The 18,564-nt window shown below is 45.5% G+C and overlaps 1 protein-coding gene across 1 annotated transcript; it reads right to left on the reverse strand.

The window, feature by feature from the left end:
• Positions 1–913: 913 nt before the first annotated feature.
• axin2 (axin 2 (conductin, axil)) lies at positions 914–17,742 on the reverse strand. Its single transcript, XM_044332396.1, has 11 exons — positions 17,003–17,742; positions 14,659–15,582; positions 12,500–12,631; positions 10,058–10,160; positions 8,068–8,208; positions 7,442–7,971; positions 7,156–7,332; positions 6,789–7,004; positions 6,452–6,586; positions 5,502–5,669; positions 914–2,543 (listed from the first exon to the last, which is right to left on the reverse strand). Exons 2-11 carry the CDS (start codon positions 15,462–15,464, stop codon positions 2,417–2,419), a joined length of 2,535 nt encoding a protein of 844 aa, XP_044188331.1. The 5' UTR covers positions 15,465–15,582; positions 17,003–17,742; the 3' UTR covers positions 914–2,416.
• Between the last annotated feature and the right edge of the window lie 822 nt (positions 17,743–18,564).

Below are 18,564 nucleotides of genomic sequence, written 5' to 3' on the forward strand. Positions count from 1 at the left end.
CACAATGCCCAGCTGTTTTAAAAAATTACTAAACCTTTTTATAAAAATGAAACTATATATTTGTGACCTGTTTTTCAAGATATAGTATGTCTTCAGTAGGAATGAATGGTCTTGGAGCTGAGAGCCATATTTTGGTAGTTTGTTGCTTCAGTTCTCATTCATAATGTAATGTCACATAAAGTATCTGATTCAGTTTGAATTGAATCTCTGTGGCTTTGCAGTTTTTTCATGTCATACTTCAGATGTGTAATGTGTAATAGTGGTGTGACTTTGATATTTCATATTGGACAGTATAAATAGAGTATTTATGTTTGAGTATTAAAAACAGAAATCTTAAGATTCTCTATAATTGTCTATACCTGTAACCTGAAACTATTTTCATGCAGCAGTTTGTTTTCAGCCACCTGGAGATATCATCTATTCACTGGGACCCTAATTGGGTCTTGAGCAAAAAACACTCACTTACAGTTCATAAAGTGCCACAGGAGGCCAGACGGTTTACCATCTAGATAGCTGGGTGAAATGCACTTATATGGCACATATTTGACAAAAGTCTCATTACATGCTCTCGCTCCCACACTAAAACGCACGGAGGCTCTGGTGGCCAAATTAATGCTGCATGTTTTAATTTCCAACAGGGAGTAAATTAAGAGCTGATAATGGATGCAAATCTGGTGGAGATTTCTCACTGGATCCAACGAGTTGCACTCTCCACAGCGGGGTGTGTGTGGTGAAGTTTGTTCTACACACACATACACACACACACATACACACACACACACACACACACACAAGACCGTACCAATTAGAGATAGGAAAATCCATACACCTCCCCATCACAAGACATACACACACAAAACCATAGGAAGCCATTTGCTAATTTGAAAAATAGAACATTTTAATAAAGGCTACATCTCTTCATAATTACAATAATTAAAGTACCGAGGCATCTTTTCAACTGAGCTCTATAGAACGCATAATTTACAGTTTACAAGTGGAGCCAAGGAAGCCATGAAAAATATTATAAAACATAAACATGATGAAACGGATACTAAAAGGCATAAAAATATCTTTTCAACATAAGGCCCCTTGTAAAAACCAAGGGAGTAATAGGACCCTTAAAACGGGGTAAAACACGGCAAGAATCCATGTAGGCACAGCTACTGTACTCAATTAAAACACTATGAACATAGTGTATATCACCACCATCATTATCATCTGCAGCTCATAGTGCAGGCTTGCAATACACACAGAGTAACCCTACTCAAAAGCAACTCACACATACACATAGGTAAGCAAGTTGGGGAGCACATTATAGAGCTTTTGTTGGTAAATATTAATATTGGTGTAAACACATTTCGGGGACTTGAGGACCCATTCAGGGCAGTTTCCTCTTAGTAAATACGTAGGCTATTTGTGCGATGCCTGCGCCACTGAAACAAAAGGCACTAAGACGCGACAGATCAAGGCTAGCTGGGCAGAGTCCCAGAGTAGGGAATTAAACATTAATAGCATTTTTGTTCCTTTTTCATATACACTCAGGGCCCTTCAGAGCAGATGGGGACACAGCCACAAATAGCACTGCAGTAGTAAATATATTATTGAACTTTTAAGTGATAGAGAGGCATTCTCAAAGCTTCAGCAGGAAGCTCTCCAGCCAAGAGATCAGAGATGTCCTGCTAAATCTCCAGGAACAGGAGTGGAGTTTTGAGTTTTTGAAGAGGTATTTTTGAAGTTTACAGTTCAATATGAAGGGCCGAAAATGAATAAAACCCATTTCCTTTGCTTGAGAACTGATGCTCAGAAGCGAAAATCACAGATGTGAAAAATTGGAGACGTTTTTTGCATCTCCAAGCAGCTTGTCCATGGAAGAATAATGGGGTTGGGGCAGGGATATTTCCAATAAATAGCAATAGAAATCTTTACACTATAATACGAGCATCACAATACAATGCAATGTACATGTATATCTGCATATACATATTAGCGGAGTGCTAGCGACTGCCCATGGGCAGATGCTGGCACAGGCAGGGTCAGGTAGGCTGTCAGTCTCAGTTTTGAACCCACTGCCCTGCTTCTTAGACGAGTGGTCATTCACCTAGAGTTTTCTCCTCTGGAAACATGGAGATGTTTCAGTCCATTAACATACAGTCCATTATTTTCTTCACTTCAAGGCGGGCTGTTCACATGATAATCCAGTATTATCAATAACTTGTCCTCCTTCCTCTTTCTTTTCCGTCTTTTGTTCAGTCCATCTGCCCAAACCTCAACAACATTCCTTCAACAACATCTCCAGTCCTACAGTCTTAGCTTAAAAGACACATCAGTCGTGCTTTGTGTGTGCGAGCATATGAAGGAGTGCATCCTTGGAGTTGTGAAGCGTCCGTAGGAGTGTAATCCACATCACGGGCGGGTCTCACTCCATCCTCTCCACCTTGCCCAGGATCTTGCCCTCGTAGGTGGGCAGCAAGGAGCCGTCGTCGGACACCTCCTCAAACACTGCGCCACATTCAAACTCGTCACTGGCCTTCTTGAAATAGTACCTGCAACAGAGAGACGAAAGAAAGTTAAAACCCAACGGCCGCCTTTTTCATGCACTGTAAGGTTTATAGGCTAAAAGTCAAACAGCATGTTGCCACCCCCTTTGTTCGACCTTTTAAATATCAAGCCTCATTTCCCCCATCCACGAAAAGCCACTTAGTACACAATCAACCCGGCCTCCTATACACTATGGGGTGGGGTGGAACCTGCTGCTATAAAGTCTCGAGTCTAAAATAAGAGACTCGCTCTCTTCATCCCTCCCTCCACTCCTTCTTTCATTTACTTCTCCCTTTCCTTTTTCTCCATCACGTTGTGAGTTTTGCCCCAGCTAACAGGGGCTAATTAGGCCCGTGTGCAAATGAAGGGGTCCTTTGACAAAGGCTGAAATTTTGGGTGCCTCCAAGTCTGCCTGTCATTACCCCCAACTCCTACACACCCGCTCACGCACACGCTACAAGACACACGTGCACAGGCTTTCACTCGCTTCTCATCCTTGTTTCATTATTACAGGGACAAAGAAAAGAACAGAGACAGACGGAGACAAAGTGGAGGAGGGGAAAAAGCGAGTAGTACACTGTGTCCTTCCTACCCCTGTTGATAGCATGAGCTCTCGCTGAGAGCTATAGGAAGGGCAGCCGACTGCAAACTTTCTGAGTGTATGTGTGTGTCGGAGAAAAAAAAATCTAAGGAGGGGCTTCTCGTCAGCCATGACTTCACTGGGCCATTAATGATGCAACCCCCCCATCCTCATTTTAGAGGAAGAGAAACCAGCAGGGGTGGGTTAGTAAGGGGGGGGTGTCTCAGAATTCACTCATTAACTATGTAATGGAAAAATGCCTCGATTTGCTCCATGTGTGGGGTAACTGGAATGTGGGTATGTTTGTGTGCATTTTGTTTTTAACGAGACGGGGAGGCTGACAAAGTTGAACATGTAAAACTTATAAAACTAAAGCTATAGTCTTTAAAAAAAAAAAAAAAAAAAAAAAAAAAAAACTTGCAAAAGGTGCCTGTGAGTGCACATGCTCCAATCAGCACGAGGGTGGTCACTAATAAAAAGCAGCTACATTTGAAATACAGGAAGGCTTCAACTAAACGGAACATAAAAAGGTCTCTCCGAGGAAAAGAAAGTTAATAAATAAGACAAATAAGACGACATGAGAGAGCACAAGACACGCCTGATAATTGTATCCTCCTCTCGTATCTGGAGGAGGAAGAAAAAAAGAAAAAGAAAAAAGAAAAAAGTCGAGTCGTCCCACTCTTTAAAAAAAAAAACTTCAAAGAGCCATGATCCTTTTTGCTGAGAGAGACAGACAGAGACAGAGAGAGCCCGAATTTCCACTGGAACATGTTTTATGTGGCTAGATCTGTTTTTTCCCCCCTTCTCCCCTTCTCTCTCTCCGTTTGCACTGACATCTGGCACCAATATCGTCTGGCAGGGCCCAGCAGTACTGTTCTTTGTTGAACCGCTGCCATGTTGAAATGACCCAACTCCACACATTCTCTGGCTGCTATTAAAGCGCCGCGCAGCTCTCTTTCCAAAAAATGTGGATGGTATGACACAGGAACTGAGATAGCGCGCCAGAGAGAAAAGAAGAGGGGTGGGGGTGGGGTGGGGTGGGAGGGGAGGGGGGGGAGCAAACAGACAGATGTGGAGAACTCTAAGTGCTCGTCACATTTGTCGATCCAAAAACACTGCACACATCTGGACAGGAGGAATATATTCGAAAGGCTCCATCACTTCTATTTTCTTTAAAAATCAAAGTTTGATACCTGTAATTATTAACACAATACTCAACTCATGCTTATCCTGGAGACTGTGGCAGTCTAAACAATGAATGTTTGATCTTTTCCCTTTAATGCCCACTGGAAAGAAGCAATCAAAGTAAAATCTCTCTCCGCAAACACATCGAAGCTGTGCGGCCTCAGTCAGGGCCCTGTAGTACGGCAAACAAGCGGATCTGGCATTTAACAATCTGCCTTTCAAAAATATCCATAAAATGATTACAACATGTGTAAACATTGTGCACGTTCAATACAAGCACATTCATGTGTGCGCACAAGTACACACACCACTGGAGAAAAAAAAAAGAGCCCCTGATAGCATCAGTGAAGAATTTGCACGCTGGCCATTTGTGTGAGTCTTTGTTGGTTGAAATGAAAGGGGCCGGGGCTTCAAAGCCATGTGTATTAAGTGTGCCTTAGCATGGAAATCAATACCAGATGGGACCCAAATCGCTGCAGTTCAAACTCTCCCACTAACCCCCGCACCACCCAACCTCCCTCCCTCTTGTCCTTTCCTTTTCATTGCACCCCCCTCAACATACACACACATGAACCACAGTGGCCTGAATCTGACTGCACACACACATAGAAACAAACACTGATAACATCACTCTACATGGATGTGGACTGAGCACAAATAATTGTGGAGAAAAAATATCATCTTAGGTCTTTAAGGTCATAGGCACTAATCATGATGCAAAAATATAAATATAAAAATATAAACATACTACTCGAACATTGTAGCGAGCTAACGTCAGTTCTTCTCACTTTAGTTTGCAGTGGTTTAATCCTGTTGGATTGTGGCAATTTTTATTGCTCACAATGTCACCAGGTCATGCCCTGCTTTCTGCGCTTCCTGCCAGTATGATTGCCACTTTGGAAAACGTAGGTGTATTATAAATCTAACCCCTTCCTAAAGGTCCAGTTTCAGGTCCAGACTGCAACCTGCCCGCTGTCTACAAGCCGGTTTATGTTGATACATCAAAAGCCAACAGTCAACTTCAACAAATTAATTCTTTGTTCTCGTCAACATCAAGGCCAATGAACTGATAGTGTTTTATTGCTGGCAATCACATTATCACAGAGGCTCTGAACTTAAGTTCATTAGCATTACGTCGCTGAATTCACTGTAAAACTTTAACAGAAACCTCTGTGTATTTGAATTCCCCTCTACACACCTGTAGTTGCCCTTTTTGCGGAGCTGCTCCTTGAAGTGGCCCAGGGTGAGACTGTGGCTCTTCATGGTCCTCCGGTAGGGGATTTCCTCACCACAAAAGAAATACGTCACCACTGTTTCTCCGCTGCACACCCCGTGGCTTACTAAAACCTTCTTACACTCCTTCATCCTGTCAGGGCACAGAGGGCGAGAAAAGGTGTGTGAGAAGGAGTGGACAGCATAATGATAGTTAAGATAATGATCAAAAGAGAAATCAGAAACAGAGCAAAGCTTCTATGGGACTCTAACTACCAATCTCCTACATGCAGCTACAGTATACAGAAGACAGTACTGGACTAGAAATACAGTAAAGGCACCCTGACCAAAGAATAACACTAGTGAGAGAGTGTGTGACCCAGTGCCATCAGTAAGTGTGTGCTTGTGTGTTGTGTGTGCATGGAGAAGGGGCACAGTATTATCAATTCCCCTTCAGCTATGTCCAAGGCTTTGTAGGCCCACTTCAGAGGAGCTCTCTCTTTGCTAAGCTCTGCTCGCCCCAGCCGACTGCCAGCTCACTGAAGGACAGCCAATAAAAATGATACATATATATGAAAGGGATGTCTCAGTCAGGTGGTGCAGTAACTACACACTCCCCACACACAGCACAAATACACAAGATTCATGCAAACACAGAGGCAGAGCCAGGCCGCTGTGTACAAAGCTTAAAATAAGCTTTGCAAAGGGGGTCACCTTCTCTTTTGAGTCAATGTATGTGGGTGTGTGCACATGTATAATATGTAGGTTTGCACATGACTACTCGTCTGTCTCCCTACATGTGGAGTGCAGGTGACAAGTAGGAAGAGTTAAAAGGGTAGAAGTACACTGCAAGGTGGAGGCTATGGCTGAGAGGAGGAGGAAGAGGAGCAGAGAGGAGGAGAGGAGAGGGAGGGCAGGACGCTAGAGGCATCGTACTCTTCTGATTGGAGACTGGGGCTGGTTGTGAGGAGGCCAGCAGGGCTGGGATTGGCTAGAGACAGAGGGACGGACCCCCCACCCTTAACAGGCACAAGGTGGCTCTTCTCTCGCTGGAGATTGGACACTGAATGCCTGGAGAGAGATATGACAGGAACTTGATTATTATCATCATCATCATCGTCACTATTACACAGTGACATTTCCTTCAGTGACAATGTGAGACATCAATTAAGTTTAAAAACCAAATCTGGCATTGCTAGAAATTATAACCAAGCAAGAAAGCGGACTGAGGCTAACAGCATTATTCAACAACTACCCTCTAGTTTCTGTGTACCTTTGCTTGGTGGTCTTAGTGGAGACCTCCTCCAGTCTGCGGCAGGCCTCCTCCAGCTGGGCCAAAGTGTTGGGAGGGGGCAGGGGAGGCATGGCAGGGTCTTGGATGAATGGCTGTGCTGGCTGGTGGCCACGTAGGTGGCCACAGCTTCCGCCACCACCCCACGTATGCGTCTGGGTAGAGGAGCCTCCAAAGGATTTCTTGGTACTTTGGGTACTGCAAGACAGAAAGGTGATTAGACTACAAGCAATCACATCATGTAACAACAGACATTAGGGCCAACAATGAGAACTATTAGATATTTTGGACTAAAACACTTAAAACTTGTGTGAACACTCAAGCACTCCAAGTACCAGCCACTGCTCACCTGTGAGACTTGTGCCTGCCTTGCTGTTTACTTTCCAGGATCCACTGCAAGACATTCTGGGTGGGGTCAGTTGTGTCGCTTGGCAGCTGTAAAGGCCCACAGTCCTCCATACACCGCTCTGCTACTCCATCCTCCGCCCCTGAACGACACACACGCCTGGACAAAGAGCTGGAACGCCTGGGAGGAAGAGAGCGAAACAAAGTTAGCGTTGTTTATTTTTATGCAATCAACACTTGAAAACAGGAATTAATCTGGAAGTGAATTCAAAGAAGTGCTTGGAACTGACCCCACACTGTTGTCTGCTGAGATGGCCCCGCACATTTCCCTGCCCAGGCTGCGGCTGCGCTGGTAAGGCTGGCAGGGCTGGTACTCGCCACTGCTGGAGCACAGGCCATGCACCCTGAGGGCTGCCTCCCTTTCAATCTGCTCCTTAGTCTTGGGACTAGCATGATGATGGATGTAGTGGTGGTGGATGTGTTTTGTGCTCTGCCTGCTTACGAGGGTCCTGTTGGGGCCCAAGGCCAGAGTGAAGGCTCCTTGATCAGGACTAGAAACGGAAGAACTGGAGGTCCCTGTCCTCAGGGCCTTGATTCCAAAGCCTGGCCGGGTGAAGGGTCTGTGCTCCGGGGAGCTGGAGCGAGGCGAGTGCCGGATGACAGCAGGGGACTGGCAACCGGGGGTCTTCAGGACACGAGAGAGGTGTTCGTCCAGGATGGCCTGGGGGTCCTCGTCAGAGGAGCCAGGGAGCAGGGTCAAAGGGTGGGGGGAGAGCTGGGGAGCACTTCCCATGATCTCTGTATCTTCTCTCTCTTCCTCCTGGTAAAAAAACAAGGCATACAAAGTCATCAACTGAGGAAAAAACCCCAGTAACTTACAATTCCCTTGTCCAGTAAGAATTAGTCTCACACAAACCTCCTGAATCTGCTGCAGCCTCTCCTCCAGAGAGCTGATGGTGTCCTGCTCTCTCTTCAGGTTCTCTAGGCGGGAGATGAGCTGGGCTGCAAATGCTGCCGGTTCCATTGGGACCATCTCCTTGGGAGGACGGCGGGTGCGCTTTAGGGAGAAGGTGATACCATTAGCTGTCATCTCTCCACCATCGAGCCTCTTACAACTTCTACAAGGCATCCATAGCCCTTTCGCCTCATCTATCTACATTTATGCATTTATGGTGGCACTGATCAGGGCACTCTGATAGGCACCCTGGTCTATGGGTTGTTTCAAGGGGTGGCAGGCCTGGTTTATGGTCATGCTGGGCTAGGCCTCGGCGGGTTCCCTCTGTTATCATCAGCAGGCCTCTTTAAACTCAGCTCACTTCAAAGGCTTCCTCGTCAAATATCAAACACTCAGCGGGGGGAGAATAGGGTAGCGGAGGGAGGGATGGAGGGATAGATAGATGGGAAGCAGTGACTTTACATCTAGGAATAAAAGCCACATATCGACAGGGGGTGGGAGAGAACTCCAGGGAGGAAAGGATGAGGGATTAAAAAAATGGGAGAAGTTGAGATGTAGAGATGTGTGCTCGCAGGAGGGGAGAGAAAAAGAAAATGAAGAGAGGGAAGGATTGGAGGAGAGAGATAAAGGTGCCAAAAAAGGATGGGAGATCAGAAAGGTTGAGGTAATTTATTCTCCCCCCCTTGTCACACACTGGGCACCTTTGAGGTACAGTATAGTGACAGTATGAGAACTTGTGTGTATGTGTGTGCACACACATCTTAAATTATTTGCATTTTTGCACTGGGGCTTTCTTGATTTTTCTTCCTCTTTTTTGTTTCTCCCTTTCCTTTGTAGTAGGGATGAAGGGGAGAAAAGAGTGAGAAAAAGAGGCACTGTCTGATGGAGCCTGGGGCTGGTGCACCATGGGAATGGCAGTCATCGTCAAAAATCAGACGGGAAACAAAAACAAGAATAAAAGCGAAAATACAGCAAAGGGGGACAGTGAGAGACGAGTGGCAAAATCCAATCTGTGGATCTTTTCCTAATACAAGTAACACTCGCTGCATGTCTTATAACGCTCAAGAAAAAGGGGGGTTACATCAAGTTTATTTTGACAAGTTACTTCTGTTGCAACACGTTCCCCTGTCACTGTTTCGGACCTCCTTTCCTGTCCTTCTGGAAACCTGAAGTTAGCTTCTATTAAGCCTTAAGCTACCAACTCCCCTCTGACCCACTGAGAGCTCACATGACACGCTCAAACTCTTCCCTTAGATCCCTCACTTTTAGACGGGGGGCCTGGCTGAGTGTGTGTATATGTAGGAGGTGGGGGTGCTGTGGAAAAAAAGGGGGCCAGCTCTGCTGGAAGTTGTCACTTTCCTGTGCGTTTTCTCCATTCATCCTTGGATCAAAGCACTGCGTGTGCGTGCATGTGCGTGTGAATGTGTCTGAGTATCTTTGTGTTTTTGTTGGGGAACCGGGCTGATTTCAGAGCCCTCGGGATAAAGCAGCAGAGATCTTCCTCATCTCTCCCTATTCTCCATATTTACAGCATCAGTAGGGAAGAAAAACCCTGGTGTGTTCTGAGCGCTGTGGCGATAAACAGCTTAGAGACCTCCACGTCTCCCGCAGACTTCAAGGAACCCTAATGGGGGTGTAGGTGACACCAAAGGTAGCAAGGGGGCTCATGTTTGGATGTGTATATGCGCCTATGTGTGTGTGTGTGTGTGTGTTTGAGAGAGAGAGTCGGAGGCTGGGTCTTTGACGTTACTCTTCAGATCTTTGCTGGTGTTGTTGAATTGAGAATGCCGAATACAGTTTGTGCGGAACTATTCATAGAACCAAGAGAGACCCGGAACAGAGGGTGGTATGGAAATTACACTGTGGGACCCAGGTTCAAAAAGACTTCTGAGCATGTGTATGCATGGTTATGTGTGTGTGTGTGTGTGATTTTGTGTGTTTGTGTACTTACAGGGAAAGCAGGCAGAGAGACTTGGCTGTTCATTCTCATGTTGCGCTGCATCTCTCTATGTAGCTGTTTCTTGGAGCCCAGTTTATACGGAGGGATGCCATCTCTGGGGGTGTACAGACAGATCACAAAAGGTCAATTACCCAATCAGAAACATTAAAGACCATTCAGGAAAATCCCTATTAGCCGACTGGGTAGTTCAAACACACTTCAAGCAAGATGAAATCTAATTTATTAATTCTCCTATCCAATTTGTTTTTCATCTTTCAGGCTTAATCTGAGAACAAAAAAGATACTCAGAGGTAAATCATGCCAGCATTTCCGGTCTTGTGTGTGTGTGTGTTGGAGCAGGGTGGGTTACAGGGTTCTGAGTGAGGTGGTAGGAGGGTTTGTTAGCCCTAGAAATGACACTAATTTTCAGCTCTGGCTCCAGCACAACACTGGGCACCCTGCTGGTCATTTCCTTTCAACACTATGTGCACACAAACACACACACACACACACTCACACACTCTGCAGTCACAGTGTGCTCTGCTCTGTTGGCCAGAAGTAGTGTCAGCATTAGCATTCCCCTACTGACTTTTATGTTGAGCTGAGGACACTGTTAGCATTAGCTTCTCATTATCCTTATTCAAAGAGTTACTGCAGGACAGGACCCAAGGGTGTAGCTAACCTGGTTAAATCTGTCTGAGGGGCTGAATGGCTGACTGGCTAAAAAATTAAATCAAACAACAAACAGCAAAGCTCAAACTTCAAACTGAAGCACTTGACAGTGTAAAACAGTGTCTTTTCTCCCATGCTAAACAGCAGTTTCCTGGTGACCTAGCCTAACTGAGGAGCACTTTTCCACTTTTGCTTTGAAATGCCACAGTCATGCGCATAAGCAACCCGCCCCCCCCTCCTCCCAATCTTCATTTGGCAAGCGCTGCCGCAGCCAGCCTCTGATCTCCGCACATCAAAAGGCTGGTTTGTAAGATAAGGTAATGTTTGAAGTCTGCGCAGCTGCATTCCCCAGCGTCCAAGCAAATCCATAAATAAGATATAAGCAAAAATCCCCCCTCCACCACTCTCTTTCTCTTCCCACCCAACCGCCTCCTCCCCCGTTGCTTTTTTCCTTTTCTATTCTTTTCTTTATCTGTAAATGAGATTCAAATGTTTATGGGTCCTTTTAACTGACCTAAAGAGAGGCAGATAGTCTGATCAAGGACAGAGTGTGCAGGAAATGAGGTTGGGGGTTGTGTCCCTGTCACCAGGGCTTTGTCACTTTACTGGGCAAAGTACAGCGCATAGGACTATATGGACCCCGGTTTCTTTGAAGCCGGTTTGTCTACAGATATGCCTGAGCAGAGGACTCCCTGTTGTAATAAAAACTCTTTATAGCTGCCATATTCATGTGTAGCCCAGCCCACTGGTTGATTTCAACATCAGTATCTCAGTCTTAAAGTATCTTTAACTTGGTCATGATTAATCGTGCTGTTTCACTGACATCATCCATGTAGGCCTCGACGCTTCCCATGTGAGATGAGGTAAAGAAGAACTTGTACCATGATGTTTCTACTTTCTGTCCAAAACCAGCTGACCTGAGCGCTCTTGGCCTTGAGCTGTGCACTGCGCAATGACTTCATAGTACCTTGTCACTTGAGTGACATGTGATTATGCCAAGTAATCCTTTCGAGGAATGAGGCCCTTGGCACGTACACAGATAAGCAACAACCACATGAGAACAGTAAGTTTTGATAATTGACTAAACCTGTCAGTCATTTATCATGCAAAAATGCCAAACATCTGCTGATTATAGGTTATCAAAATGTGAATAGCTGCTGAATATCTCTGGGTTTTGGACTGATGGTCAGATAAAATGAGTCAGCATAGGCTCTCAGAACTTGTGATTGGCATTTTCTGCAATTTCCTGACATTATATAGACTGAATGATTAATCCTTTAATCGAAAGAACTAATCAGCAGATTAGTCGATAGTGAAATTCATCATTAGATGCATCCCCACACTACTTTGTGAAACATTCCTCCCCCTAGCTGTGCCAATGTCATCTGATGCATTTGCATGTAAAGCCCCTCCACATGTTCCCATGTATCAACTCACAAATCTTTTTGCGTTTACAGCATAATATTAAAAAATATAAATAAAACAAACTTGTTTTAGAATGCAGAGTTCAAAGATGGGGCTTGGCACTGACCCATGCCATATCCTAGCTGCTCCACGTCTTTCAAGTGTTTTTAAGGGGCCATAATTCACTGATATTTTCACTACAGTAAACCATTCTGCCAGTTTGACTAAAACTTCCAACAGCCAGCTGAAGGAAGCTGACACTCTCGTTTTTGGATTTCCACAGCACCTCATTTCACATTCCCAAAACACCCGCTTGCACTGACACACTCACTCACACACACACACACACACTTGTGTGTTTGGTTAATATTCACTTACACACTGCTGTCAGTCACAGACATGGCGTCGTCGGTCAGCGCGTCACTGGACACCTCACTGTCGTTGGTGCTGCTGACGGGGGCAAAAGAGCCCACATGGCAGGGGTTGAGTGAGTCTCCTCTCTTGTATGATCTGCAGAGGTTACAACAACAGAGATCAGATTAATACTAATACAACACCATGAGACGGTATCTAACAGGTGGATGACATTTCATTTCTACTTCCTGAGGAGTATAGCCGAGGGTATTTCATTGAGGATCAGGGATCAAGACGGGCTTCTGAGGTTTTAATGACACTGAGAGGAGAAGTGACTGAATAAGCAAGTGTTTGTGTGTATCAATAACATATAGACCCCATAATAAATGGCTCTGACCAGCTACTTTGGAGCCTGGCAAGCTTCTCTCCTCAAATATAAGTTCATCTGCACTGGGAAAACCTTGGTTTTCTCCTTATGGCCTATTTATGCCTTCTTAAATAGCCCACAATTTCTCTCTTTCCATTTCTCTCATTCACACTCACTCTTTCCTCAGGATTCATCTCCCGCTGTGCATGCTTTCTTGCCATGGTACAGGAGGAGGAGAAAAGGGGGGAGTGACCAAAAGAAAAAAAAAAGTATAGAGCGGAAGCATGAGAGTGTGTCAGAGAAGGAAAGAAAGGAGAGAGGAAAAAAAGGGGGGTCTCCATGAGGAGGGAGAGACCCAGCATGACTAAAGCTGTAGGGCCCCAGCTCCAGGCTGACCTTCAGAGGGGCTTGCAAAGAGTCAGGTATTTAACACAGCTGGCCTTGCATTCTTCCCTCCCTGCCTCTCTCTCACCCCCTCATTTATCCTTTCTCCTCCTTCCCTTTCTTTCATGAGGTGCACCCACCCCCCCTCTGTCCTTCCTTTCCGCTCTCTTTCCCCTCACTTTCGCTCCAAAAGCATGCCTCCTAGTCCCCATCCCTGAGTTTTCAAAAGGAAAAAGATAAAAGTGGAGAAGGCGGGGGAAAGCAGCAAAGGAGGGAATCAGAGGAGAATTGACGCAAACAAGAAAAGAGGGAAGAAGAGAGTGAGAGGGTTGGGGTGGTGGTGGTGGTACTGGTGGTGGTGGTGGTGGGGGGGGGGGGTATTGATTCTTTACTGTAGCTGCTGCTGTTCGGGGTTTGTTTTCTTTTTTTTCATGAGAACCTGAGTCAGATGAGAAGAGGTGAGGAGAGGGAAGCGGAAAAGGGAGAAATGGGTTCCACATGTTTTGAATCTGAAGGGTGACAATGGGAGAGGAGAAAAAGGCACCAGGGCTCCACGTCAAAAGAGGACTATTCTACCAGTCTGAAAGCCGGGGATGGGAGCGACCCGCCATCCCCACCACTACCGACATTCTTAAACAAGCTGTCAATCCACGTTGTCTTGAGCAGGAAGCTGTCAGTTTGCTCAGCCTTTAATGCCCATTATAAAAGTTAAGATCTTAGTGTAACTTGTGATTTAGTAACAGTAACATAAGGAGCTTTCCCAGTGTTGGCACACTGTATGCCTACTGTATCCAATATCAACAGATTATGTATATTCACCCATATGTTATACACCTATAAACCTCCCGAAACAACCTACATTTGTTTTGGATGCAGCTTCAATCTAGAGTTTTATTTCACTCTTTTTAAATTGACAGGCAAGACAGGGAAGGTCATAACACCAAAGCATCCAAATGAAGCTATAAAAGATATATTCAAAAAGCGCCATCTATAGATCTGCTGGCCTATAGATTTCTATCTCTGCCAGAGGCCTGAGGACAGTGTGGTACAGGAGGAAGCATAGCATAACAATGTCATCATCTATTATTTGCTGGCTGGGGCCAGAGCCAGCCGTGCTCTGTGAACTTTTCCCGTGGAAGACGATCCCTCATTCTGCGGAACTATTTCAAAGCCCCGGAAATCCAGGCAAGCGCCAGCAGAGGGCTGCTGCTGGAGCTGGTGAGAGGGAGAGAGTAGCCAGAGAAAGCCAGGGAGTGGAAGACAGGCAGAGTTTTCTGCAGACTTAACAGAAACCCAAAGGTGATATGAAGGAAAGTGTGTTCTCTACTTTTATACATAACAGGTGCCAGTAATGTGGGATTTTGCTTCAGGTGTGTACAGAATGAATTCTTTTTCTAAATCTAAATACAGATTAAAGGTGTTGCAGCCTTACCTGTATCCCCTCTCCATCACCTCCACCGCCCTCATGGACACGGGGGCCCTCTGCGCCTTGGCAGACAGTCCAACCAGCGCTTTGGCTTTGAAATCACAACTCCACTCCTCCTCTTCATTGAGCGTGGGCAGGTATCCACATACTACTTTCAGGTCGCCCAGCCCGTTTGAGTTGACGTGACTCGGGTTTTCTCCACCAGTCCTCACGTACTCGAGGTAAATGTCAGAGGTCAGAAACATCTGGTAGGCGTTCTCCTCCATGTCGGTTTGGATCTCGGTCTGCGCCTGGTCGAACATCGCCGAGTCTATGTGTTGCTTCTTGATATTATCCCGTATGAAGGTTTTAGTCGCGGGCTTGAGCTGTTTGGCGACAATGCTGTTTTCGATGTAGCGCTTGTAAATTGCTTTGGCGACTCTATGCGTTTTGGTATCCTTGAGGTCCATTTGCCTGAAGCCATTGCAGGCGAACCAAAAGTCTAAAGTATCGACACATTTCTCTCGCTCCAGGAATGTCCTAAAAAGAAGCGCACCGTCCTGGTCCCCGAGGAGAGAGTGCAAAGACTTGGTCCACCGGGACAGCGGTGAATCCGGGGAGGCACTCCCCTCTGGCTCCCCAAGTCCATCCTCGTTCCTCCTCGCCGAGGAACCCGGAGAGCCGAGTACAACTGATTTAGGGGGTTCCAGGGGTTTCATCATCGCGAGTTTGCCGGGGTAGCAGGGCGCCTCGCCCTCCTCCCCAGGCACCGGGGGTCGAGGAGCATCTTCTCGGAAACTACTGGCGATATGGTCCATAAGCGCCCGGCTCATGGCTCTGAAGGCAGAGGGAGAGAGCCTGTGTGCTGTTCGCCTCCTCTGAGCTTCTACTGTAATCTCCTCACTCTCTTATGTCAGCGGGGGAGCTTCTCTCTGGCTGCCCGTCTTCTCTCTGAAACACAAAGTATTGATCTAATCAAAACCAGATCCGCCCCAACTTCAAAGGGAGAGAGGAGCAGCAAGAGCCTTCTCAGACCCTCACTGACTTTTACAGAAAAAGACAGGCTAGTCCACAGAAGAAAAAAAAATGTGAGAAAACGCTGCAGCAGCATTACATAAACAGCAATTCTTCATCTCCCAACCTGGAATGTGATTTCTACAGAGGCGCTATTGGTTAAGAAGCAAATTAACAAGAATGTGAACAGTGAATCTGCACATGCACTGTCGAGCAGAAAACCACCTGAGCGATGCCTGAACTGGATCATCTTACCTTTTCAATTACAAACACAAGTAGTGATTACACGTATGCCAAGCGCGGCTATGAACTGAACACCATTAATAAGTCATTTATCCTTCAAAATGCCAGCGCATTACGCACGGACACGGCTTTATTAACGCTTCCGGATCCATCACGCCTGATGTCAGGGTTATAGCCTGGCAGTCTGCTGCAGATTACAAGCATATGTCTTTCTTCAATCCACTTTCTAATATCTGAACAGTCCTTTTTAAAAATTACGTCGCTACATCTCATCACAAGCGAATAAAATCCAGTCAAATTGAGCCATCCGTGAGTACCTGTAGGACACTGATGTGGGACAAGCTGGATGAGATCGGAAAACGTGACCAAAATAGTTAATGGAGTTAACTGACTGCTGCTGTTTGATGTACTACTCATGGTGCTTTTAACATGCTCAGATGTCCAGAGTCAAACATCCATCCATGACCTCAGATTATTAAGAGTTTGTTACACATGATCGCTCTTACACCCCAAAAAGCACCAATGTTGCATTGTATCAGCGGCTGATGTACAACACTGCAGATGCCACTTTGTATCACTGACACACGGTTACATTGTAATAGTGTTTAACTTGTCATACATAGAAAAACAGCTCCGGACACAACTGCAACAAAAAAAATCTTCCTGCACCAATTAAAATACCTCACTTCTAGAAAAACAATCAACACTTTAAAATAATACTCCATTGACTGTGTACATTACATCCCCACTCCAGTCTGTAGTCTTGAGTGTTTTGAAGTTTCTTTAATGTCACATTTAAGGCGAAAAAACAACCCTTCGTTAACGTCCAATCTCAAGTACACCAAAGTCTCAGATCTTGTGGGGGAGGAATTCCACCAAAAGAAACCAGCACTTCTCAGAAAATTCAGCTTTTAACTTTAAATATGAACTCAAGCAATATCGAAAAGAAAACGAAGAGAATGACACAGAAACGATTCGACGCGGTTTTTGGTCTTTAAACGTGTAAAAAGCGGTTCATTTCCCCCAGAACATTACTTCAAAGGCGAGTCAACAGCACATCAAAGGGAACTCCAATGGGGGCCAGTTTGAGGAGGCACACACTCTTGTAACTTACCATTGATCCACGAGTTCTCTCCTCAAATTAAACTCCGCTTGTTTTTTATCCACACACTCACACACACACACACACACTCACACACAAAAAGCACATATAATCCACAGTCCTCGACTCCACGGCGCGTCCACATACAGTCCCGTTCAGGTTTGAGTCGGTTTACGGAGAGAAAAATGCACTCGAGAGGAAAAAAAAATACCGCTTTTCTCCCTCCTCCTTTTCTCCTCCCAGTGGTTTCAGGCTGCCATGCCGCACGGTAGATCTCTCCTGTAGGCGACTCCAACACCAACTGAACCGAGAGGCTGGAGCAGCGCACTTCAAAGCAAGGAACCGACTGCCGGGTCCCGAAAGCTGCATAAAAAACAATTGCAGCCTGATGCCTCCAGAAAAAAAGGAAAAAAAGTGGCAGAGATTCCCAGATATGTTTCAATCACTCGGGATGAAACAAATTTCAAAGGTTGCTCGGTTTATTTCCTGACCCGCGAGCTTTTTGCCACGTTTTACCAATCTTTTCCCAGATCACGAAGTTGCAGCTACATTGTGAGGACCTTATCAAAGACAAGCAATCTTGAGCCAACTCCCCGAGGCTTTGGAGCGTCAGAAGTAACTGATCTGCCGCCCCAATAGCATTATCGCTACAATCCCTCTGTTGCTACATAAACTTTAAAGACGCAGGGATCTTTTCTTTTCAAGACCCGCATATTTTGCGAGATTAACCCTTTGGAGTCCTGGGCATGCACAATGCATGCACCGGCGTGTATCAAATAGCGCGTTTATATCCTAATATGAATATTGGGCTCACAAGAAGACAATAGCCGAGCAGAATAATGAAACTATGATTTTTAATCCACTTAGGGGAACTCTCTGGAAAGGACTGAGCCACAGATCAGTGTCCCTGCTGCAGGATTTAAAGGCTCAAGAAAATATCAGCAGGACAATAGTTTTCTAACATCATACTTGAACCCACATGCCTTTTTAAATACATGATAGCCATTCTACCCATCCACACATCTCATTTATATAGAGCATGTTGCAACAGGAAACAAAAATCATAGTGCTGTTATCACTCCACAGCTCCTACCAGTGGCAGTAAAGGCACATGCATGCACACAAGATTAAAACATCTGCTCACAGAGGATAAGTTCCCTGAAGGATGTTATCGTATCATTTGAGCGACATAAGGATGACTCCTCTCTGCAGCTCTGACAGCACTGCTCTCTGCTTTGTGCATAGCCTCTTAACTGCAGCAACATAAAAAAAGGAGTGAAAAGCCGATAGCTCAGACATTCAATATACATCCATTCACTGGCTGGACTGACAGGACTTGTTTGGACACAGACAGCAGTTGATATTTTGGACACTAGATTTCCTTTTTATTCTTACTGGACTGGTTACAGCCAGTGATGTTAATAGTGTTTATAGAACAGAGTCAATAGTGTTTGGGACGGGTCTTTAGTGTTCAAATGAGCCACCACAGGGGACCCTTTGTACAAGAGGACTGGCTATATTCTTGAAAGGAAGACAGTAGGTGTCTGTGTGTCCTTGTTGTCTCAGTGGACAGG

The sequence above is a fragment of the Thunnus albacares genome, chromosome 17, assembly GCF_914725855.1.
Source record: "Thunnus albacares chromosome 17, fThuAlb1.1, whole genome shotgun sequence".
Lineage (NCBI taxonomy): Eukaryota > Metazoa > Chordata > Actinopteri > Scombriformes > Scombridae > Thunnus > Thunnus albacares.

Bases quoted from the DNA above. Each gene is read 5' to 3' on its own strand.
- axin2 (XM_044332396.1), bottom strand. From the start codon at position 15,464: ATGAGCCGGGCGCTTATGGACCATATCGCCAGTAGTTTCCGAGAAGAT. The intron at 8,209-10,057 runs GTAAGTACACAA...TTCTCCCTAAAG, and splicing joins TCTCTCTGCCTGCTTTCCCT to CGCACCCGCCGTCCTCCCAA. The intron at 6,587-6,788 runs GTACACAGAAAC...ATCTCTCTCCAG, and splicing joins ACTAAGACCACCAAGCAAAG to GCATTCAGTGTCCAATCTCC.